The sequence below is a fragment of the Cyprinus carpio genome, chromosome A2, assembly GCF_018340385.1.
Source record: "Cyprinus carpio isolate SPL01 chromosome A2, ASM1834038v1, whole genome shotgun sequence".
Classification (NCBI taxonomy): domain Eukaryota; kingdom Metazoa; phylum Chordata; class Actinopteri; order Cypriniformes; family Cyprinidae; genus Cyprinus; species Cyprinus carpio.
Genome location: NC_056573.1, coordinates 21,350,804 through 21,377,024, shown reverse-complemented (window position 1 = coordinate 21,377,024; position 26,221 = coordinate 21,350,804). Strand labels below are relative to the sequence as shown.

General features: G+C 36.3%; 1 protein-coding gene across 5 annotated transcripts in view; it reads right to left on the bottom strand.

Moving 5' to 3' along the window:
- Positions 1–650: 650 nt before the first annotated feature.
- LOC109061535 (protein EFR3 homolog A-like) overlaps positions 651–26,221 on the bottom strand; it is a 32,315-nt gene continuing 6,744 nt past the window's right edge. The window contains exons 3-25 of one of the 5 annotated variants that reach the window (XM_042778397.1): positions 22,556–22,632; positions 21,029–21,156; positions 20,641–20,791; positions 19,640–19,761; positions 18,901–19,050; positions 16,781–16,885; positions 12,250–12,328; positions 11,983–12,118; positions 10,525–10,692; positions 10,319–10,433; positions 9,734–9,785; positions 8,737–8,909; positions 7,934–8,009; positions 7,685–7,846; positions 7,430–7,561; positions 7,287–7,354; positions 6,758–6,885; positions 5,886–5,936; positions 4,639–4,739; positions 4,505–4,553; positions 4,324–4,427; positions 3,420–3,469; positions 651–3,316 (exon numbers count right to left, since the gene is read on the bottom strand). In XM_042778397.1, coding sequence (XP_042634331.1) covers positions 3,211–3,316; positions 3,420–3,469; positions 4,324–4,427; positions 4,505–4,553; positions 4,639–4,739; positions 5,886–5,936; positions 6,758–6,885; positions 7,287–7,354; positions 7,430–7,561; positions 7,685–7,846; positions 7,934–8,009; positions 8,737–8,909; positions 9,734–9,785; positions 10,319–10,433; positions 10,525–10,692; positions 11,983–12,118; positions 12,250–12,328; positions 16,781–16,885; positions 18,901–19,050; positions 19,640–19,761; positions 20,641–20,791; positions 21,029–21,156; positions 22,556–22,632 — 2,483 coding nt within the window. In that variant the 3' untranslated portion in view covers positions 651–3,210. Of the gene's footprint in view, positions 3,317–3,419; positions 3,470–4,323; positions 4,428–4,504; positions 4,554–4,638; positions 4,740–5,885; positions 5,937–6,722; positions 6,725–6,757; positions 6,886–7,286; positions 7,355–7,429; positions 7,562–7,684; positions 7,847–7,933; positions 8,010–8,736; positions 8,910–9,733; positions 9,786–10,318; positions 10,434–10,524; positions 10,693–11,982; positions 12,119–12,249; positions 12,329–16,780; positions 16,886–18,900; positions 19,051–19,639; positions 19,762–20,640; positions 20,792–21,028; positions 21,157–22,555; positions 22,633–25,030; positions 25,100–26,221 lie in introns of those variants that run through there. The other 4 variants (XM_042778385.1, XM_042778393.1, XM_042778369.1 and 1 more) reach the window with 4 other exon arrangements.

Sequence of the window (26,221 nt, the reverse complement as noted above, 5' to 3'; positions counted from 1 at the left end):
AAATTAGTTTTATTTCATTTAGTATTTTTTGTACATCAGCTTAAAACTTAATTTCAATACATTTTCAAGACATCATTACTAATTTTGAAGTTTTAAATCTAATATTTATATTTTATTTGAGCTTATTTCAAATAGCAAAAGTTTAAGTTAACAGCAAAAACATCTAGGGGAATCTCATGAAAAATATCGAGAAACATCTGAGTCATATTTCAAAATTAAAATTAAATAATTGCATAAAGTGAAAAAGAAGCCTGTTTGTAGAAACATTAAGATTTTATGAATGTTCCCCCAATTCTCAGTAGCCTGCTGTAACCTAATGCAAAAAATATCATTTTCAGCACTGTAATGGTAAATAAATTATACATTATTTAAATATTATTTAAAAGTGCATTTGTTTAGTATAATTGTACGTATACATCACAGTATTTTTTGATGTATTAAATAAATCTAATTTTACTTTAAAAAAAAGAATCATTGCCTTAGTGTGTAGTGGCTACTTAGTCTGTACTTAAATCCGGTGAGACTAAGTCAGTGAACTTTTTTTTTTTTTCACAGACTGATATTTAATTGACGTTGTATAGTTGTGGTCAACAACTATAACTTTACTGTATTACAGTAATGAAAATTTACAAAAAACAACAGAATCATTATTTAAATACAAAATATTTATTAAGACTTTAAGATCTCGTACATAAAATCTCATTGCACATTAATGTGGCGAACCTGGATATGGCTAATTAACACCTGGAGATTTCATGGTAACTTTTTTATTATCTGTAGCAACACTGCAGTGGTTCATACCATTACACATTTCAAATATAGCATGATGCATGTAGGCATATGCCTATCCTCTGGACTATCTTCACACGGAAGACTGCAAAACCATTTCTGTTCATATTGACACATCACCATCAACCTGAAACCTAACCTATTCTTTACTTCTCTCCCATAAAAAAAGTCAAGTTACAGATAAAACAGAACTAAAGATCAGTTTCAGACAAACTATGTGATAAATGCTAAAGTACCGTAAAGTTCCACTGAGGATGAAAATAAAACACACATTGTGAATTACACTAAAAATTATATAAGCAGTTACAGTAATACCCTTAACAAGATTTCCCTTCACTGATGTGAAAAAAAAAAAAACGTTGTATCCCTTTGACATGCACACACAGACACACGCACAAATCTCTAAAGGTGCATTACAGATGATGTGTCAGAGAAACAACACATTCCTATTTTATATTACACCAAAAATATATTGCATTAATCTAGAAATTATTTATGATTTTATATTTCTACAGAAATAATGTGTCTGATTTCATCACAGCATTAAATAGTTTTTACGCATATTGTTGCAAAGCAACTTCTACTGAAATGCAGCAAATTACCGAGAGAAATACACAACGGCCACAAAGGTCAACTACTGACTATTTCCTGTCCACTAACATTTTGTCACTGAAATCCTTCCATTAACACTTCAGACTTCCTTTAATAGACTAGACAGATCAGAATCAAGGCAGTAAATCTGCCATCTTGTAGCCATCAACTCATCAATTTTATGGAAAATATAGGAGACATGAAATAGATCCTATTGAGCATTTAGAACAAGCCATCTCTGAGGTTCAACCTTTAAATACTTTCATTCTTTACCTTCTGTGCTTACAATTCCCACAATGCAGTGCAAGTCTCTCTCAAACAGTCGGACCATTGAAACATTTCACAGGCCAAAAAAAATGGCAACAGCATTGTATCATCATTACAGAATCCATAATCAGCATACAAATGCACCAAATGAATAAACACCCATTCACTCACTTGCCGTTCCATGTACATAAATACATTCAAAAAACAAAAACAAGGCAATCATATGACAATAAACCCCCAGAATCCATGAAAAGCACCTCAGAATCAACCAAAATGTCCTAAATGGTCCCGCACAGACACGTTTCTACCAAATGCAACTGAAATTGATCACAGCTCTCACCACAGGAAGCTCAGATGATGTGAAACATTTCCAGCAAAGTATTTCAGCATCTAACAGTCACACACATTTTTTTTGTCCAAGGTAGATGAATGAAGTCACCTGAAAAGCAAAAAAGTATTTCAACATCCTTGTGGCATCCTTGTGGCTTGTGATAAAAAAAAAAAAAAAAAAAAAACGCTGGTTAATAAATGCAGATAATTTTATCACTGACTTTAGTAATTTACATTACTTTTCAGCTCCCAGTCTAGAAACTGTTCTGAGGTTTGAATTCAAGAACACGGTGGTGTTCCTACCCTCAAAGAGAATTAAGTTTCTGATTGGCTCAAGATTTGATTGGCGGCCGTGTGTGGCCATAAAGGAAGTGCGTGGGTGGAGCTCTTTGGTGATGAAAAGCAAATGTTTTGGTTTCTCTATACAATGAAGGCAAAATGGAGAGCATAGTAATCACTAAGAACTCTGGGTGAACAAAAGCCCCGTTGACATCCACAACAGTGAAGTTAAAGGCTAATTGTAGATTAGTAAAAGGCCTAAACGCACAAACGTTTGCAGTGAAACATTGGCTAAGCCATGCAAACAGAACACAAATAACACTCTGCAACTATCAGCAATCATTTCATCTAAAACTATGTATATTTGTCAAAAATAGGCTATACTATACTGTGCGATACTGTACACTATAATCATTTATATAGGAGAGATTTAAGCGAGCAGAAATCTATTGTATGTTCAAATTTCTCTACTGATGATGGCTTTGAAATGAGAGTTAATGAACATAAACTAGCACTTAAACTAATGCTAGCAATTAAGTTCCCTTAATAAATCCAGAGCGAGTCATTTTTTTAAATGACTCCTTTGAATCAATAGATTAAGAAGCTGAAGAATCAAGCATTTAAAAGACTCCGTTTGATTCTTGGAGCTGCCGTTAAGTACAAGAATCAAACTAAAAACCACACACATACGATTCACAAGATTCTACAGAGCTGGTGTATGACTGGACAGCTGGTTGTAAAGCTCTGCGTGCTGATTGGAGCAGAATGGAGGCATGAAGTGCCCGTCCAGTCTTTCTGCTGGACATGAATTTAAGTGATGTTCATAGTGAAAGGTGTCTAATGAAGATGAGTGGCTCAGGTGAGTTTAAGGTCATAGGACAAAGTGTGATTAAGGTCAGTGGTCACATGTCAAGGTTGAGTCTGTGTGATAGAGTTAAGGTGAAAGGTTGTGGTTCAGTACACGCAGAGGTCAGGGAACTTCATCTCGTAGACTGGCACAGACTGGTACTGGACGTGGCCTGACGTCACCGTCACGGTGCCCGATGGGCTCGGGGGAGGGCTGATTAGAGATGAACAGACAAAACAACCAATCAAATATCAGTTCACACTGAAAAACATTATTATAACAAGTAAATATTCTATGTTATGAAATGTCAACATACCGAATGGTGAGTTCAAATATCTGAGCCAAGCGATCGTGCAGCATGCTGGCCTGAAAACACACACAGGGAATGCTATGTCAGGGGCTCCTAATTACCACAACACAATTATGCTTAATAACACAATGATGTGTAATGTCATCTTACATCTTAAAAAGAGTTCTTTAATCAGGAAAAGTAAGAAATTATTTAAGCAAACCCCCATATTTTTTGCACTTTTGACAGGAAATGGTTTATTCAGTACAGAGTTTGGTAGAGTAATACAGTATGTCTTACAAAAAACTAACCATAAATTGACTTATATCTAATATTATTATATATTGGCCAATTCAAAACTTTGGCGTCATCAGTTTTGAAAGGTTGCATTTATTTGATTATAAATAGAGTACAAGGATAATATTATGAAATATTAAATAGTTAAAAATAAATATTTTCTATTTTAATATATCTTACAATGTCATTTATTTGTGTGATGGCAAAGCTGAATTTTCAGCAGTCATTAAATTCAGTCTTCAATGTCACATGATCTTTCAGAAATCATTCTAATATGCTGATTTGCTGCCCAAGAAACATTTATTATTATCAATTTTAAAAATTGTTGTGCTGCCTAATATTTTTGTGGAAATCTACTGAATATAAAGTTTAAAAGAATAGCATTTATTTGCACTGTTATCCGTGTCTTTACTGTCACTTTTGATCAATTTAATGCGTCCTTGTTGAATAAAAGTTTTAATTTTCTTAATAAAATGACCTCAGACTTTTAAACAATAGTGCATGTATGCCAATACATGGATTATTGGGCTAAAACTATAAAAATAATCTGTTATCACATTGGAACATTCTTGGTTTCCCCCAATGTTTTGTTTTAAATGCAAACAAGCTGATTGGCAGAACACACATGCTGTACCTTGGACTCGCAGTGGGCGGCAATCTCTTCAAACGGAGCCTTCTGGAACTTCTCCATCACCTGCCGTCTCCTCTCCCTCTCCTGTTCCTCCAGACCTGTGGTATCTGAGAGAGATGGAGCGACATCAGACACTAGCACACACACACACACTCACACACTGAGCAGACTAATCCACACGTACCGATGGCCTTCTTCAGGGTCTCAAACGTGATCTCCTCTGCAAGCTGAGACTACAGGATAAACACACAAATATGTTCTTTAGTCTAATTCTTCATGCAGAACAACTCAAGCATGTTTAAATTGTCTCCAGTGTACCTGATCAGGCAAGCTGTTGGAAAGGATGTCAACTTGGAGAGAAATAGTGTCGACAAAACTCTTCCTACGGGACAGTCGATCCATCTGTGGGACAGAAGTCACTGACATAAATGGTGGAAGCTTTGAGACCTCAGATATTTCTGATCATGCACAGATTCGATCTGGATAACTAAACCCAGTATTCGCATTTGTGATATATGGGTTCAATTCACCTCTTATTCATGAAGGGAGGTGAATTTCCCAAAGCCAGCCAGTGTAATCTCACTGACTGCTCATGTTTAATGAATGTAATGTTGAGGCAAAGCGGCATGAAATCATTATTAAACAGAAGAAAATGCAAATCACACAAACACAGGCAGCAATCACAACAGAACAGGTTTCAAAACGAAAATTCATAAGTAAAAGTGAGAGTTTCAGGGCAAGAGTACTGATGACACATCAGAAGTAAACCAACTCCATAAACATCTCATTTCAGGAAACAAATATATACACTCACATTCCATCAAAACATCCCTTGCCTGTTTGTTTTTCCTCATTATAACTGCATTATATTAAGGTTGAACAAACTAATGTTTTCCTATTATAAGTTTACGCCACAAATTTTTTTTACCAGTTTTATACGTATACAGTATATAGTACAAGTACAATTTTAAATTATATTTAATATACCTAAATATAAATGATATATTTGCAATGAATATTAATGAAAATCTCACCAATTCTTTGTTATATTAATAATAATATCTATTTATCAAATCAGCACTGGAATCTGTGACCAAATTTGTGTGTAAAATAAACCCTCTACTCAAAGACTTTCTCTAGTTCTGTAGCAGATAGAAAGTGAGGTCCAAAAATTCCAATAAAATGTCAAATGATGCTTCATCAGCACTCTCCCTTTGACCCAAGCCACTGAACTATGAGCTCAAAGCGGTGTGTGTTTTCTCTTTAACCTACCAGTAAAACCATCCAGACGACAGCAGCGTACAAAACACCAAACAGTACCAATTTATCTCATTACACAACATACCTGCTGTATATTTCATCCTAAAGCAGAAATTCTTTTAACAGCACATTCAGGAGCTACAGGAAATCTGTCACGGTTGCTACAGAGCAGAGGATGCTACATATGTAACAGTGGTAAACTTCCGGTTGGGCTAGGGAGAAACTAACTAAATATTCGTGCTATTCACTAAACTTTCTATACACACAAACTAGGACAGGTGACCTCACTAACTCACTGATGGTACCTCTGGATGTCTGTCTGCATCTGTGCAGAATCTTTCCTACCGTGTAAAGGACTACAGTGCAAACACACAGACAGAGAGAAGGCAACAGTGAATGAAATGGATGAATTCACATGTGACAAGAAATGATCTTCAGGAAGTTAGTATTAACAGTAAAACTATTATTTTAGAGGTTTAGAGGGACTTGGTGATTAATTTTAGCACAAGTTCTTGGCTGAAATACACTACATGACAGATTTTAAAACACTAGGCATCATACACTTGCCAACTTTGTAAGTGGATACAGAGAAAAACTGTGAATCATACACTAAAAAACTGAGGATCAAACACTACCAGACTTTCCAAACATAATAAACTCATACAGAAACGTGTTTGGTTTCTAGGATATGCATGACAAATGAAAACTATCTGTATTAAAATCAACTCAAAATATCAAACATGTCATATCCTCTAACTGGATGGAACCAAATTTGTCAACTACTACTGCTCAAAATCTGCAGGCTGGGTATGACTTTCAGCTACTAGACACAGAGGCGGCAGATCAGGCCAAAAATATGGGCAAAAGATGTGTAGTGTATTGCAGCTTTAAGTAAGATTAGGTTCTTAAAGACAGCACGAAATGGCATTCACAACCATTTTATTTTCATAATGTGAAATATTTTCATCTGAAATAAAATATTCAATGAGAAAAAACAGGACAAGAATTTATTTTACCCACTGTGATTTGATTGGATTTTTTAAAAACGTTACAAAAAATTAAATGTCAATATAGGGTTAATTAGCAGCATGTAATATTGCTGCTTAAGAATTAATTTTTAATATTAAATTAAATCAGATAACGTCTGACTATTTGTAAAGCACAGAATAGTGTTTACCTGTAACTTGCGGTATGTACGGTATGGCCAGTCTCTCTACGTTATATCCAGGTACAGACAGAGCTTCTGCCAGATCAGCCGTCTGAAAATACAAACCAACGTCGTCCCGGTCTAAAGAGTCTGGGAGCCTGATCCACACACACAAACATACAGATACACACAAGGAAAGAGTCCTGGAATGAGTCATGGCATTGTTATTATACATTAATAAAATCAACAGATTCAAGCTATGGCCGATATTAAAAGGTTAAAAAAGGGTTGCATTTAAAATAAATCAATAATTTTTAAAGGCTAAAGTAAATTCAAGAACATTATAATGTACAGCATGAAAAAAATTATATTTATTTTGAGCTCAGCTAAATATTACGTTTTTAGAGATTAACTTTAAGTGAGTGTTAGATGAAGCCAAAGGTAAGCATAATTAATTATCCCATATCGACTGATATCAATAAATAAAAAAAAAACCCTCTAATTTTAGCTGATTAGTGGCTTTCTCCTTAAGAACAAACACATTCACAGAAATACTCACACACACTTCTCTCTGAAGACGTGTTCAGGCAGAAGGTGCGGAGCATCTAGATTTCTCATCTCAATCACCTGACAGGAAGAAAAGGAGTTATAGGATGTTGTATGTAGGATATGTGTGTGCTATAAGCATGTGCGCACATTTACCTTGCTGACGTGTTGGCAGAAAGGGGGATTTGCAATCATCTGACTGAGGAAGTTGAGGTATGCGGCAACCAATGCCATGATTCCACAGCGAATAAACATTGGCATGTTCTCCTCATTGACCAGGGCCATATCCTTCAACCAATCAAAACAGAGTTTAGCATAACAAATAGGAAATCTTGGACAAATTGCTTCTGGCAAGTCTCTTTGGATTCAAGCGTCTGCTAAATGAAGAAATGTCAGTGTAGGTGAGCATACCTGCAGGGCGATGGACAGACGCATGAGATCAATCACCACCTCCTCGTTGGCCAATTCAATAGTGATCAATGCCAGAGCTGTGAAAAGCAGCTCAAAGTTCTTCTGCACATTATCATCCTCCTTACAGCCCAGATAGATGTGTCTGTATAGCTGCTGCCCATGCTGGAGGGAGAGAGATCAACAGTTTAAGGGCTGCGGCTCCATGTGTGTGTAGTTGTGACGTCTGTGTGTGTTTATGAAGTCTTGGACCTTTTTCATGAAGACCACATCCTGTTTGGAGATTTTTTCTCTCTTGATCTTCAAAGCAGCTACATTAGGAATAATCCTGCACACAAACACAAAGGAAATGGTTCAGTAAGCGTTTATTCTGAGGCAAATGCATCAGAACACACACGCTTACCTAAAACTGCTGACACCAGAGTTATGTTGTTATTGTTAACTAAAACTATTAAACTTTAAAAGTTGTTTTCATTACTTGAAATATGGCTTAAAAAGTGATTGATCTTATGATTCTTTCAAGGAGTAGTTCACGCAAAAATAGTGGAATATATTGCACTATAGTGAAACAAATTAGATTCATGATACATTTATGATGCTTTTGTGTACTTTTTGAAGTTTGACCTGGTCTACATTTGCTTTCTTAAATAATAATAAAAAAAATGTATTGTCTATAAAAGAGAGATCACATACTGACTTTTAAAACAACATTGAGTAAATAACATTTTCAGCGTAAAAAAAAGAATTTCAACATACAAAAAATGCAAAAAAGAAGGTAAACATCCCATCTGGGTTTGATGTATAGATAAATAACCCATAAAAATGGATAAATGCTCATAAACGCTTGTGCTGCAGCTCCTTTAATGAGGTTTTACAAATCCCACAGAAAATAATGGAACAGTTATGTGTCAAACTGAATAAATGCATATATATATATATATACAGCATTAAAAACGGTGTTAAATAATTTAATTAATTGCATGTGTGAACGCATTCTCTTTTGACAGCCCTAGTTTTCACACATTCACTTTAGGGTGTTAAGTGTGCATTCATACCGGATCCCTCTGAGTTTGGCTCTGTTGTCATGGCGATCAATGATGTTGTGCAGAATCTCCAAGACGAGCTGCCGGAGTTCACTGTCTTCCATCAAAGAGATGGAGCATAACGGCTCCAGAAACGACACAGGCAGGCCAGCACACATCGTTTTACACTTAAACCCTGACGTAACCTACACAAACACACAGAAAGAATCCATCAGTTAAGAACAGCACCACCAATATAGTACATTTTTACACTAGTAACTCTAGAAACACTGTTGTGCTCATAGAAATGGCCAGCAGTGAAGGAAGGAGAGCAAAAGCTGTTGACACCCAAAATAACAATTGTACATCTCAACCTGCGGCCCATTTCCTGTCTGTTGCTGGGCAACAGTGCCTGAAAATTTGCCCTGTCAAAAACCAGCCATAAACCAGACTAAAGACAAAATTAGAAAAAGAAGCAAAAGAAAAATGACACAAAGCACCACATGCAGCTGTAATCTAATGTTATGATCCGTGCAGTCTGCTGTCTAGGAACCTTCAGAAACTCCCTCCAGGAGAGAGTGGAGGGTTTTTACTAACAAGCTCAGAGACAGAATATAATTCTAATATATATTCACTAGTCTGATAACTCTGAAATGATGCCTGATACAAGCCTTAAGGTGCGGTTACATTAGCAAAATGTTGGCGATTTTTTTTTTTCTAGCAAAGTGAGTCAGTCGTCTATTGTCGACAGTGATGTATGAAGCAGAGCTCACACAGAAGTCACTTTCAAACTGAGCAGCTTTCTGTAAGTCAATGCGACAAATTAATTTGATCGAGTGAACCTAATGCTAGATTTGCGCGAGGAAATCTTTCGCCATCATGCAAAATTACAGACTGCGTGGATTCCTATTGAATGCATTTTGCTCGTAAAAATTCAGCGAGCAAGGAAAAATGTGATCACACCTTTAGTTTCACTTCATCATCACTACCTTACACACACACACACACACACAAAAGAAAAGAGGTTTACCATAATGAGAGAACTTAACAGCATTGCCTGGATTCTCTTAGTGCCCTGATGCCTGAGAAAGAAAGAGGAGATAATTTAAAATCTTTGATTTTGAGTTTCCATTTTTACATACTGTAAACAATGGCTCAAGCCCTATTTGCAAACTATACACGCTAAAATGTATGTGCATAGTAGTAGGCATTTCAGTAGTTGGTAGCAAAATCAAGGAAAATGAAATTTGATGGATCTTTATTATATGATGAATCACAAATATTATTTGTGATTATTATATTAGACTAAAACATTATTCAACATATGTAAATAGTAATACAGTACAATACAGAACAAAACAAGGAATAGTACAAATAAAAACAACTAAACAAAGAGACAAATGAAATAAACAGTGCCTAAAGTTTTTTTTAAATCTGTAACCGCAATATTTCGTGGTCTGATTTGTCTGTTTACACTCACTGAAGACGCACTTTTGACATCCCTAAGTTATTTGCATGTTGCAAATGTGCATGTGACAGTTTAAAATGCACACTTAAACTTTCTCCAAACACTACAACTGCCATGACGAATGTAGAATCACACACACTGTCCTACCCGATCTTGACGGTATCCAGCGTGTGACATGGCGTGCCGTAAACAGGAACTTTCCCCATAATGAACATCATCACTTCAGCTCTCTGATAATCAGGAAGATTTCCTCCAAAGAAACCTAGACACACACACAAATCCATTTTATTGAATGGGTTAAGTATGTGGACATAACAAGAGATCAGATTTTAGTGAGCATGTCAAGCTATCACCGATGGTTTGGATGATGGCGTTCTGGACGATCCGCTCCTCGCTCTCTTTGGTGCGGGTGGAGGAATGACTGCTCGCGGAGTTCCTGCGGGAACCGTCACCCAGCTCAAAATCCACACTCATACGCAGATGCTTTAGCAAGGTGTTAAACACCTCCAGGACTGTGGGACCTGAGAATAAGCACACAAACAGCACAAAAGTAAATATTCAGAATCGTGCAGATTTTACTTCAAAATCAGCACAGAATATGCTTAAAACATCACATACTGTCTGGACCTACCGAATAACCACTGTATGATATTAAAATGATAGTTCGATTAACATTTTGTCATCATTTACTCACCCTCATGTTGTTCTTTCTTCTGCTGAACACACAAAAAGATATCTTGGTAATTTTTCCATAGTATTATGGAGGTCAATGGCTACCGTCAAAAGTTTGTCAAAATATCTTCTTTTGTGTTCAACATAATAAAGAAACTCATACAGGTTCGGAACAACATGAGGGTGAGAAAATGATGACAAAATTACCATTTTGGTGAACCATCCCTTTAAAAACCACATTAAAAAAAACATCAGACCATGTGACTCAAACTAGACACAGGAACTAAAGAGCACTGCTAGGGGGCGCTACAGTTTCTCTACACAGCAAACCCTCAAAACCTTCAGTCACTTGTCAAACAGACATTAAGTAATCAATACACCATAAAAACCACATGACGGACCCCTAATGAGTGCACTAGTTCACCATAGGCACGCCCAATTTAGTGACCGCCTGAAGGTTTTGACTGGGTGCCGGCTGTTAGTTAACATACCCAACCACAGATTGGGTGGTGAAGAGATGGGACTGAGAAACGTGTAAGCATTGTTTTGATTATGTGCAATATGACCTGTGAGAAAAAAACAGGTTTCAGGAAAGAGACATGGAATAAAGAAAAAGACAACGAGGAATGAACATCAGAAGAGATAATGAAATGACAAGCGGAAATGTAGTTTGTTATTTTCGGCATCTACACACAAGCAAAAGAACAAACAGGATGACATTAAAAAATGAAAGAAATGACCATAATGATTTTAGGATGAGAGTAAAACAGCAACAAGTAGACTTTTACATTTAAACCGTACACTGCCGTTCAAAAGGGTACATTTACCTGATTAAAAGTGACAGTAAATACATTTTTAATGTTACCAAAAAAAAGCAGTTTTTGAAATTTCTATTCATTTAAGAATCCTGAAAAAAATGTAACACGGTTTCTGCAGAAATATGAACAAGAACAACTGTTCTCCACATTGATAATAATAAGAAAAGTTTCTTAAAGCACTAAATCTTAAAAAAAAAAAAAAAAAAGATGGTTTCTTCAAAGCCAGAATATGAAAATGGGTTAATGGTTTCTAAATCTCACACAAAGTATGAGCAGTAATAACCATGATGCTTGTCTTAGGTGATCAGTACTCAGTCTTACCGATGGAGCCCTTGGCTGCTATGGCAACCGTCTCCAGCAGAACCTGAACGATACCTGCCCTCACACGTGGGGTGTTCTTACTATGGGTGTCAAGGTGAGACAACACTTGCTGGATCACATGGTGAGAATGCTGGGCCTGAAACACATACACACACACACTTCATTACACATGCTGTAGAAGTGAATTTTCTCTCCATTATCATTAAATGCTGCAACAGTCACACAGGATTAACACAAAGAGATGAAGTGAGAATCTGGTAGCTTTACCTGTATTGAGTACATGATTATCCTGAAGCAGGAAACAGCAAAATCATTCGGGTCCCACAGATGATGGTTGTCTAAATGCCTGCAGGAAAATAAAGCTGTTTATTAGGACCTCTTATAAGACAACATATTTACTGACAATTCATTGATAGTCATGTATAAGATGTCTTCCCTTTCTCTGTGTTTATCAAATATTTGATAAAGTTTTCAAACCCCCGATACTACACTAGTATTGAGTACATGATTATCCATACACACCAAAATGGTTCACTCATATTATAAATGGGAGAGAGTGCAATGTGTAATATGATGGAATAAGTCCCGGCTTCTAAGAAAAAATAGCCAATCAACAAATCGTAGTCATTGTTTAGAAATGTGTGCTTGAGACTGCAACCTGGAATATATGCTTTAAATGCTATTTGAGCATAAGAAATTTTGAAAACTGCCATATTTAAATATGCTGAATTTACCCCTTGCTAAATAAATAATTACTGACCAATTTTACGTTAGTAATCTTTGCCCTCCACAATTTTCTTAAACAAGCTTTTAGCATTTTCTAATGTAAATCTATGGAGAATCTGTGTTTGGATGTTTTTTTATTCATTTTATGGAAATTATCTAAAAAAGGGTTAATGGGTGTCATTTATAAAAGTGAAGTAGAGATGATTCAAGTAGTATATTTGCATCCTTTTCCAATTTTTCCAAAACACACACACACACACACACACACACACACACACACACACACAACAACAACAACAACACTTAATTAAATAGATCACCCCAAAATAAAAATTCTGTCATTATCCCGCATTTTGTTTCAAACCTCTATGACTATATTTCTTCTGTGCAACCCAAAGAAGATATTTTGAGAAATGTCTCAGTGTTTTTCATCTATAAATCAGTGACAAATGGTCACCAAAACTGTTTGATACCAGCCTTTTTTAAAATATCTTTTAACGTTCTGCCGAAGGAAAAAAGTCATACAGGTTTGGAACTCAAATTCCATAAATAAGCTAGTTTGGAGTCTTTAAAGGTTCATGTGCAACCAGGCGTCCACATTCACAGTCTGTGATTTTTTTTTTGGGGTCAATTCTGGCACCGCTGTCTGTTACGTTGGACACGGTGCTTCCACTCAACAGCAGCTGTCATGCGGAAAACTTGAGCAATCTTTCACCACATCACAAATCCTGTTTCCTCACCTTTATCTCTCCTCTTTTCCGCAGTCTGATCTAACTCTAAAACCTCTATGCCACCATCGTCTCCTTTCCTGCTGTCACCATGGTAACGTCAATCTGATCTCACCCCCCATCCGATGCGAGCTATTTTTAGAACGCCTGAAATCCCCCTCGACCCAAAAAAAGCTCTCGCACCCTTGTCTGTCTCACCGAACACCAGCTTTATGTGTTATCAGAGGTACAGATATATGCCCTGGAGCTCAATGTTCCCTCAACAAAACCTCACACAAGTTTAATAAATACAGAGCGCACCACGCACAGTTAAATTAGGAGAGAGCGAGAGAAAGAGCGAGACATGACAGGCGGAGAGATGTGATGGAGAAGGTGAGCCGGTGTGATGGAGAAAGAGACGCGTTTGAGAGCCCCTTGGCGCTTTGATATTACCTTTTACAAATGTCTCACTCAGCACTAATTGGCCAATGACTGAGATGAGCCAAAACGGTCTCATTAATGAGCCCTGTGAGTGTCCGCACACACACACACACACACACACACGGAGCATACGGCTGCATGTGTCTGAATTGTGTGCTAATAAGCTGCAGATGGAGACCAGGTCAGAGCAGTCAGACTGAGAACTGCTCATTTACACACGAAGCAAAGTCAAAGCAGTTCATCTTCAACTCCGAATCTAAAGTTTCACCTTCAGCTGACATTAAATTCAGACAGACATTTGCATATACAGACCTACAGTACAGAGCATTTATTCATTAACTTAAATCATAGAAATGTTAATATCTTTGTAATGCTATGGGTTAAAAAACTGTTTTCTATTTGAATATATTTTGAAATGTAATTAATTCTGGTAAAACTGAATGTTCAACAGCCATTACTCCAGTCTATGATCTTTCAGAAATCATTCAAAATGATTTTGAATGGTGATGTATACAAAAATTTGAATAAATACATTTTCTCAAATTCAAAACAGTGTATTTTAAATACCTAAATCACATTTCAAGGCATTATAAAACTTGTTTTGGTGGTTTTATTTCATGAAATTCTGTGTCATAATGATATAGTCATCTTTAAACCATTTACTTGCTTATAAAATGACCAGGAAATGACTTTGATGTTCCTCTAGACTTGCCTGGATGTGCGCAGCATGAATTATGAGAACATTAGTGCTAATGGTGATCAAAAAAAAAAAAAAGGCAGCTCTATTATGATGAGATATTCAAGTAATAAGCCACAAGAGGACAGGCTATGGAGACCTTACTATAGTTAAGAGGTGTTAAGCAGGACAGGAAATGAGTACTGAATTCGACTGATTTGCAGTCACAAGCTGCCGAAAATTCACCTAAAGATTTCTTTTGATAAAGAGATCTTTTTGTTTATAATATATAGTTGTACCTTTAATATTTAAAACTGCTAAACTAATTCCAGCCGGATGAGAATAATCAATACTGCATTCATTGCGCTCTGTCTACTCATGTAATATACACTCGAAAATGGGTTTTTGCTGCTTGCCCAATTTAATTAAAATGAGTTGATACAATTTTTGCACATTTTATCATGCATGCAATTAATTTAAATTTGTTAAATGAAAGTTTGCTTAATCCATTTGCATTGAGGTGAATAATTTTCACTAATATAACAATGGAAAATTATGTAAGTGTTTTTATATCTAATATCATCTGTCTATGTAGTCTATTTATTTTAGCACTCTGCTAAATTAAAATACGGTTCTTTATTTTTGTAAATAACAAAGGTATTGTTAATGCAGAAATTATGAAATACTTTAATTTTTGAAGATGTGAAATCAGAGGGAAAAAAAGATGAATGTCAATATTCAGTGTCAGTATGACCGAAAAGTCACTAGGCTGCAGAGTTAGAGTGTGCAATCAGAGACACATATTTGCATCTGTAACCCATTTAACACATAAATCAAGCACAAAACAGCTGGATTCAGATCACAAAAATTCCTTTAACACAAAACAGAGCCATCTGGGCGCTGCTTGCGTTTTCTTGCATGATGTTTGTGTTGAGACAGGAATGAATGAATCCCATCATGCCCACAGCGTGAGAGGAAGCAGCCTAGCGGCTGACAGCAGCAGCAGCAGCAGCGTCTGGACACCTGAGCTCGCAGGCTAACACCGTGCTGTGTGTTTGTCTGAAAACATCTGCATGTCTCAAAGTGATCTGGCACCGTTCGCATACGAGTACGTGCTGCATATTTGAGACTACAGCTCATCAAGATCATACAACACCTGATCTATCTATGCATTCTCTGCTCACAATCAACCCTGAAAAGCGATTAATGGAAACTGACATCCTTGAAAAGCTGAAACGGCCACACATATTTTAGCCTGTGCGTTTGCGTGTGTGTTACAAGGTTACATTAAATGGTGCAATACCAATATTTAGCAGACATTTGTACCTGACTTTAACGTGCAGCTATTTAGGCAGTCCAGGCAGTGTGATGTGAAGGATAAAAGTTCATGTTTAAGAGTGAATAATGCCTCAATTCATGACTGCAGAATCAAATGCATTGGTTATGTAATTTATATTAATTTACCATAACTACATTAAAACAGTTAGGGCATGTAAAAGCTTTGGTGTGAAGCATGTGTGAAGGAAGTGGCGTGCCCATAAATATGCTTCCAAATCACAAAAATAACTATAAAACTAAACTTATTAGTGATGCAACAAAATTAATTTAAACCGAAAGTGAAAGTTTCCATTTATCCAAAAAAAGAAACCAAAAATAAAAGTTGATAACTAAACTAAAACCAGAATTATATACAAACATTTACATTGCACAAATATGCAGCTTTTATATCAACTTTTTAATGATATAATTATGTTTCTACTCCAATTAATTGTTGATATATAAACATTTCAATGGTGGCCATAATAAAAAAAAGTATAAAAATGCGTAATTTTATAAAGGCGCTAATTAATCATAAATGGTATGGCCAATGATTGCGCACAACCAAAAACTGTTTCAGCCAAAATTAATTTTCAGCCATATAGCTAAATCAAAGCATATCAAAGTGAATCCCATGAAATTTAAATCGTTAAAATATTTGTGTCTGGGATGCTGTGGGCACAGAGACTGTAGTGTACACTGTGAAATGCTTAGCTTATGCTTGACTGTGTAATATGAATAGACAGTGCTCATAAATGGGTGTTGCAATAGTATACTTAAAAGAAACGAGTATAAGCTTGGACCCGGAATCAGCATTCCTTACATCAAGTGGATAGTGAGTGAACCACTGCTGTTACCACAGTGACAACTCAAACAATAGCATTGGTTAATGGTGCCTACAGCACACTGTAGCCATGGTAATGGTACTTACACCAGTACAGGGTGCACAGCGTTGTTCATATTGCCATAAGCAGCGCGACCCAGCAACTCTCGAAAGCAACTCTCCGCCAGTGAAGCTGGATTTTCCTCTCCAGACCTGAGAGAAAAACACATAAGTGTAAGTGCAACGTACTTAACTTTCGTTTACAGTGTGTGGTTTCACATTCTGCATTCTGATGTCAAACACACACACAAGTGTACTAAATGATGCATTAAGACCTTTTAGGAAGAAACCCAGCCACCTCTCTCTCTCGCTCGCTCTCTCTCTCTCACACACAAACACACGTACTCTTTGTCCCTTCGGCTCAATGACAGCCCATGGAAAGCAATTAACAGAATCTGACGACCTTGAAAAGCTGGAATAAAACACACACAACTATGCACACGCACACACATCAGCTGTTTCTATGTGTGTATGAGTTTTCTGGTGCCAATAATAGTCACATATTCAATCTAATCAGAGTGCTGTAAATTAAAGCACCTCAACCACAAGCAGTGGCTATGTTTTGTAAAGGAATACTTGCATACTGCTTTACTTCAAGTATATACTGTATATATTTCCTGCAATTTTTTCAATAAACAATGAACTGTCACTAAAACAAATTCCTCATATGTGTAAACATACCTTTCAATAAAGCTCATTCTGATTTTGATTCATTCTGATACTGATTCTGATAAAAAGTTTGTAAAATATTATGCACTGTTTTAAACTAAATGCCGTCACATTACTTTACTGCATTGCTGTTTGCAGGGCTGTTCACACCAAGGCCGAAAACTATAATGATTTAGGGCTGCACAATTAACCCAAATAAAACCAAAATCGTCATATGGCTAAGTGCGGCTGGAATTTAATTATAAATAAATAAATATATGTGCTGCATGTTTCAGAGTGAAGCTCAGCACTGTTCTTTTACACGCAAGCTGCTCACTATCCAGTGTTTTCACTATTTCGGAGCAGCTCTCTTCACTGGTTTGAAATATTACAATAGTAATAGGTATAATTATAATTTTTTACAATTATATTGATATATAAAATCACACGTTGTGCCAAATTGTGCAGCCCTACAAACAAGCAAAGTAAACATGAAGGTTTTCTTTTCGAATCCCAATTTTTATCAGGAAAAAAAAAAACTACAGCAATTACAATAATGACACAGAGGAACAATATCATTGGAATCCTTTTCAGAATGATTTTTTTTTTTTCCAGCTAACAGCCAAACAGAACCCATCAACTTGCATTTTATGCAGAAATTATAAATAAGGAGCCAATAAAAGTTTTTGTTGTCAAATCATGGTTAATAGTTAATAGTCATATTAGAGATGCTTGGACAAGTTCAGTGCAACACAGGACAGAGCACTCAGAGCAGTATGCACTAGTTTTACACTGCACATTTTAGCTAATGTAGTAAGTCTGTTAATTCTATGAACAGAAAATTTGCATATTGTGTAAGGTATCCAACAACAATAGTCAGAATAGTATAGTAGATCATGCAATTTATGAATATACTCTTTCGAAACTGCAGCTTTTAAGTAATTGTGGTAAATAATTAATTTAATTAAACATTTCAAAAAGAGCATTTTAATACATTCAGAGTGATACGCTTTCAGATGAGAAAAGCGTCCGCTGTGACATTAGCAGGTCAGATGTCATTCCCAACCAGCTTTCACACGTCAATCAAACGCATGCCCAGGTTTGTGTTTGCAACCTTAATCACTGATCAATACACCTGATCGGATTTCAGCTCCTGATTATAGGGCAGAGGGGATGATTGATGTTTCCGCACTCAAAAACACAAACAGGCAATTAAACTTAAATATTCTGTGCACGCAGGGGCCCTTATCTGAGACACACTCACGTTTTATTCTCACACAAACACAAACAACCTTAAAGGAATCAGATATCCTTGATTGCCCTCTACATGTGGACCTCTAAAGCTCGCTTATCGAGAAAATCTTCCTCCCTGCCTCTCCATGTATGTGGCGGTGTTATGGTGATTTTATTCAGTGCATGGTACAGATCAAAAAAACATCAAGAACAAATCGAACAGCAAATATCGGCATCAAAAATTAAATGCTTTTGCCTTCAAGTGTGTGTGTGTGCTTGTACTGTACCTCTCGGAGTCCTCATTATCTTGCATGTTGAACAGCATGGAGGGGATGAGTTTATCCATGTGTTGAGGTTCCCAGATGATTGCCTGGAGTTCATCATTCACAGTCTTTCTGACGACACCCTGGAGACCCTTAATGCCTGCTACACGGATCCTACAGCAAGAACATGTTAAATACACTAACTAAATGAACACCAAATAAATGCACTCATTAGTGTCAATTATAGTGGTCAACTTATAGTAGTCCCAAAAGTATTTAGTGCATTGCTAACACAATATCAAAACAATCAGCAGCTAGAAACAAATGATGCTAGAATTTTCTCAGAAATGACTTCAGAATCCAACTACTGTATAGGGCTTAGTGGACAAAAACTTTGGAGTATAAACAAACAATTATTTTTATAATAAAAATATTATTTATTTCGTTTAAAAATATCAGTTTTTTATTTTTATTTTAACATATTTACAAATGTAATTTATTCATGTGATGGCAAAGCTGAATTTTCAGCAGCCATTACTAAATTCTTCAGTGTCACATGATTCTTCAGAAACCATTCTAATATGCTCAAGAAACATTTCTTATTATTATCGATGTTGTGAACAGCTGTGCTGCTTAATATTTTTGTGGAAACCAAGATTTCAGGAAATTAAATTAAATAAAATGTATTATATTTTATTTTAATTATGTTCTTTTATAAACAGCCCGACATGAAATAACCATAAACACATACTAATACACACACCTGTTGCGAGTTTCGGAGTCCTCGTGTGTGGAGTGACACATAGCACTGAACTGAGAGACGAAAAAGTCATATCTGCGATGGTAAGATGGCGTATCCTCCTCAATGTTTGCAAACTTCACAAACTACAAGGAATCAAACACACACCCATAATGATTATGTCAGAAAAACACACAACCACACCCAGTCTTTTCTCACACAATAACAGATTCAAAAACACTCCGATGCAAAGGTGTGAAGGCGATATTCCCCTCCCATGATGTGAAGAGGAAGTTACTGATATCAGCCAAAGAAGTGTGACATCTCATTAGATGAGCAAGAGTGTGTGTTCAAGTGCATACAGCATGTGTGAACCATTGCCTGTTTGAATGAATCAATTTAAAGGGTACATATTTGACATTTGTAGCATTTTATTTCACTAAAGTCCTCTAAAAACAGCCATGACTCAGTTTCACATCACCATTCCCACCCGTTGTCTGACACTTCAGAATTAAACATGCATTAAACAACCTCTGTTTCCACTAGCTTCTGTTTGGTAAGCTTCTAAATATTAAACGATGTGGGCAATCCTATGTTAAATACACTCATGCAGTCAATACCATGATGATTTCTGAGTGACCTGCTTTTGCAAGGATATTAAATAATCTCTCGTGTTAGTTTACGCAGCTTGACTGAGAAATTCAGTTTCAGCCTTTAATAGATGATGCAATGTTTAAAATATCCAAACAATGCAGAACAATCTCTGCAATGCTTCTGAACCACTGGGAACAGATTTGAGAAACCCAGATGAACAATAATACAGCAGAAAATTGAGTGAGCTGAGAGAGAGAGAGAGAGAGAGAGAGAGAGAGAGCAAGAGATAATAAAAGGGAAAAAAGCACCATAACATAAAGGGCAGAATAACAGTCAAAGCTATTTCTCATCTTTCACCTGAATCTCTCTCATCTCCTGCAGAGATTTTGGAGTGCATTTGCTGGTTTGTTCAGTCACACACTCAAACTTACGGAGTTGGTTCCCAGCACTTGTAAATCTGGTTCTCCGGATTCCAGCAGTTTGGCTACCATGTGTAAGAAGCTCTCCACAAACGGCTTGATACTCTGGGAATGACACGCCATCAACAACTGATCCAACGCCTCCATCGCTATAACCACGTACCTGTTCACACACACACACACATACACACCCACACACCAAGAATCAGCTGGGTCCAAAATTAACACTTGAACATACTGAACATATTTATACTCCAAATACTAGTAAAAATAAAAGTTTAAGAAAATAAAATAACTAAAAATAATAAGAAATAAAATAAATAATAAAACGAATTTGACAAATCTGACTTCCGTGAATCATATGCCTGTTTTTTTTAATCCCGTATTTAATTTTTCTTACCCGTAGCGATGTCGTACTACATCTCTGCTGAGGCGTTCGGCCAGGTACTCTCCAATACGGTCCAGCTTCTCTGGTGCTGACACTGCATAAAAAGTCAGCTTTTCCATATCGGATTTCACCAGTCCATCCTGAGGAACAATAAAATAACAATAAATAGTAAAAAAAACTAGAATTTGACTGGAACTTTACAAGAAAACGTGTCTCTTTACCAGAAACAGTTGGTGGTTCCCATTGACTTCCATAGTATTTTTTTTCCTACTATGGAAGTCAATAGCAACCACCAACTGTTTGATTACCAGCAATCTTCAAAATATCTTCTTTTATGTTCAACATAAGAAAGCAAGACATACAGGTTTGAAACGACATGAGGGTGAGTAAATGATGACAGAATTTTCATTTTTGGGTGAACTATCCCTTTAAGAGAAATAAACTCCTGAACCTCTTAAAGTGCTAATTAACTTAACACGAGTTCAACGTACAGTACATTACATGCCTCTAGGGAATCTGTCTCTCTCTGTGTGTGTTTGTCGGTGGAAACAGTCACACCATCTCATAAGAATATTACTCACACTTTGCCTTCAGATAAAACAATCATGTGTGTGTGTCTGTGTGTGTGAGTCACTCTAATCAACAGAGCTAAATATTAATGTGATGAATATGGAGTAACTGCAAGGTTAAAAGCCTTCCCAGTGTGAGTGTGTTGTTGTTGTACATCACATTCTAAAAACTGCTGAACTGGTCAAAGGTCAAAATTAAAGCATTAATAATATATGTTTATAATAACAGTGCCAAGATATTTTTCGCCAACAATATGAATAATGAACAGCTGCTAGTCAATGGTGCTTTAAATTTAGATTGATAGTCCAAGCAGCTTCTTTTTTATTATGCTTGGCATTTACTTAAGCTGTTCTCTGAGGACAGGACGAGCCGATAAGATATATATTTATAAGATATAATATATTTTGATCACAGCACTTGAACTTGAATGTGTCTGAATCCCAGTGCATGAACTCTGATATGAATATGGTATTTAAAGAAGCATTTATTTAAAGCATCTTTCCAAGAACTTATGTAAATAAGCAAGACTTGTTGTTTGCAGAATTCTACTGTCTCCTTAAATTAAAATATAAACAGTTTGAAATGCAGATGATACAGTGAGATATTGATCCGGCCAATATTTCAGCCAATTTAAAATTAACAGCTAATATCCGTTGCCTTGTCAATGAACAAGAGTCTATCAATTACAAAATTTATGGATTTGTCTCGTCAAACTGTGATTTAAAATATATTCCAAATTTTCTATTTTTTTATTCTTTAATTTAAAAAAAATATGTATTTAATAAAAATAACATCAAATATATAACACACTAACAATTTTTATTTAATTATTTTTCAATTTTGTGTTATTATAAAACCAAGATAATGATATAATGCATATATACAAGTTGGCAACCTGGACTATTCCATTCCATTATTGTAATATTCCTGAAAATCCTTGCATTTCCATCTATTCCAGGGATATGTTACCTTGGGGTCCTCTGGGAAAATGTTGTCCACTAGACGCTTGTAGCGTGGCCGCAGAGGACCACAACATCCACACACACCTGTGGAAAAAAAAGAGAAGTGTTACACATACAAAAGATGCACAACCATGGCATTTAAATCAGCTTAGTTTTCTGTTCAGTCTGCATGAACACAAGTGATTGTAATGAATTTGAATTTGTGCATTTAATGAAATAAACAGATCTAAGGTACCATCCTTACATCTGTCTGCATGGTTTTGACATGCACTAGACTAATGTCTTTGACTGTTGTGGGGTTTTAAAGCATCTCCTGCCATAGCATCACATTTTGAGACAGTTTAAGTTAAAAGAAGTTCAGCATTTACAAAAAAATGTGCCTCATGACACCTGCTTTCTGCTGCATTTCATTGCGCTGTGTCTAACGTTTCTGAATGCAAGAATGGCCCTAATGAGATAGGACAGATATGCAACATAAGCAGTCTGACACATACATTCAGACTTTACCAACTCAAGCCAATAAGAACTTCAGAATCTACATATGCATGCTATTAAAATGAGCTGTCAGGATGTAATGTGTAAGTGCACTGATGAAAGGCACAATGCAAACTATAGTGTGTGTGTGTGTGTCAGTGTGTGCGAAGCCACACAGTTTGAAGGGCTGATTAATTATTAAAAAAAGTCAAAGAAGAAATCTGAGAGCAGAAGAGCAGCCAGTACACACACAAACACACACACTCCTCATATTCACACACACACGCTGCTCTGACAGCCCTTCACCAGCTAGAGCTGAAATTGTTCATTCATCCATTCCAACATGGATAATAAATCTGGATTGCATGTGTATATGCCGTCAGAGTGTGTTTGTGTGTGTGTGTGTGTGTGTGTGTGTGTGTGTGTGTGCAGGGGCTGTAAAGTGAGATGTGGAAAAGGAGCCGCCATTATCAGCTCAAACACCTGATCCAACTTCAGAAAGACGGAAAAAGCGAGAGATGCTGAGAGGGAGAGAAATAAATAGAATAGCGAAAGGGAGCGGATGAGCGAGCCGAGCTCTACTGCAAAGTGACAAATGAATCAACAATCTTACTAACAAAGGGTGTGCAACAGGTTTGTATTAATCATCACGATCGCACACAAACATACACACATAGATACCAAGTCTGCTAAGGAAAGGTCTCCTCCCCCAGGTGTGTCTGTATCTGAAGGTCCCGTCAGCTTCTGAGCGCGGCACCTGCCTGTACCTCCTCATCATGACCTCTGAACTTTTTTTAAACTTCTTTAGACCCCCGGAACCTCAAACCTGGTTCGAACTGTGACCTTTCTGCCCAATGCTTCAACCCTGGTCTGAGACTCAGACACACCTGAACTGAATACCTGCACGAGGACTCGCCCTATACTGGGACTGGCAGGAGAGCCAACCAATTACAGATGAATGGAAGTTACGCCTACTGTGGTCTGTCTGTGAGGTGACAGAGAAAAACCAGACCAGGACTCTGAAAGAATAATCTTAAAAAATAATAATAAAGGAATAATAAAGAAAAAATTGCTAATTTTTTTATGAAAATCTTAAAGCTTGATACATTATTTGTACATTGATATATTTGTAGAGAAAGGTCTAAGCTAATGAACCATGTAAGGTTTTTTTTTTTTTTTTTCTAAAAATGTACATTTATTCACTTCATAACTTCATAACACATCAGACACATTAAAAAGCATGATAGTTTAATTTGATCCACCAATAAATGGCTAATTATGTAATAATGGTGTTCAGTAAAGGAGCTGAAGTGATTAAATACATTTTCAAAAAATTTTTTCCCATTTTTCACACTATTATGAACAATCCAATTCCTAAATTGTTCCTTTTTAAAATTACACATTTATTACTTATGTTTTTTGAGAACACAGACATATTGTCATGGAGTTCTCTCGTTTTACTATTTTAAAATAATAAATTGAAAAAAAAAAATAAACATTATTTCTAAATTAACAGAAACCTTATATTGGATTATATTTTATTATAAACAATATTAGAATATACATTTTTTTTAATGTGCAATAACAGATGGAAATTAAATAAATGATAAATATGCTATATAAATTATTATTATAATATGTCTCTATGTCAGCTTTAAATTCAGAAACGATTTTGGAAATTGCCAGAGTAACTTTTACAACATGACTTGTCAACAGAGCAGTAGGATCTAAAAAGGGCAAGAGACAATTCAGCCAACTGAACGGCAATTATAAATGCGATTATATTCTGATTTTACTTTTTTTTTTTTTACTTTAAAAAAAAAACAAAAGTTAACAAGCCCAGACTAAAACTGTCAATCACAAATGAAGAGACTATACATAAATAATACTAATGTCAAGGGCATTCTGAAAACAAAATCATTATGTTTTTGTTTTCTTCATCTACATTTCCATGAGGAAAACTATTTCATAAGAGAAGCAGCAGCCACAGCCACCAGGGGGCGCTCACCCTGTGTGGGCCACCCCAGAGCTGGGTGCAAATCCTGCTTCCCACTGGTGCCTGCTGAATCCCCATTACTGCCAACATGAGAGCATCTGGGGAAATGAAGAGATTGATTCAGTGCTTGCAGAGAAAATCCTCTTAACCTTATGAGGACCTGAAATAGCTTAAGAGTTTGAAAAGCGAGAGCAGAGCACGAGAGAAATAGACAGAGAGACAGACCATGATGCATAATAATGAAGGCAGAACTTTAAGACCTTTGTGTGCACATGGCATAAACACAAAACAACCTATGGGGAGTAATCTAATCAAAAAATGAAAGCTAAATACATTTATATTTATATTTATTCAACTTTCTACTAAGAAATAAGCTTTTTTGATGTCAAATATTTGCTTGCAAAGCTCACTTGAATTTGTTCTATCTAGATTATTAGACGGGTCAGTCTGAAAACGGTTTCCTAACAAGAATTTCCTAACATCACTGATTGGACAGATGCCTTTGGTTACAGACACAGCCAATTTAAACTCTGTTTATAATCAACCTACTCTTGTTTTAAACGAGAAGGTTCCATTTTAGAGTTTAACCTCTGACCTTTTCATCTGTATACCTGGCTTTCTGTTCATATTTGAAAGCTGAAGACCAAACTCTGATGTCAAAACCCATAATCCTTTGCCATCTGACAGAGTACAGGTAGAGTCTATACAAATACACTCTCCCAAACACAAGCTGTGCTAAATTTACCTGCATGGGTCGATGGAGTGGAGGGCAGATATGCATGAGCTAGTCAATAATGAGCAAAAAAAGGAATGGAGAGAGCGAAAGAAACGGAAAACCTCTTATCTCTTCTAACCATCCGACCGGTTTTACATTTGAGAGAAATTCAACCATTTACACGATGTGCATCGTCTGCACATTTACTGTGCACTTATGAGATCATAAGCTCAGTTACTATTTCCCATAATGCAATGCAAAGTCTCAAAAAATGTCTTTTAAAAAATATGACTGACATCTGGGAACACGGCAGGCAGCGATAATTTAGGAGACTACAAACAAAATCATGCGTTCCTGCATACTGTGTATTGGTTATGAAAACAGCATGAAGTGTGTAGGGAATTTTCTCTGGCAGTATGTAAATATGCTGTTTCAAACTCATAATCCCTCTCTTGTTCCACGTTCTTCATAATTCTAATTAGTAATCG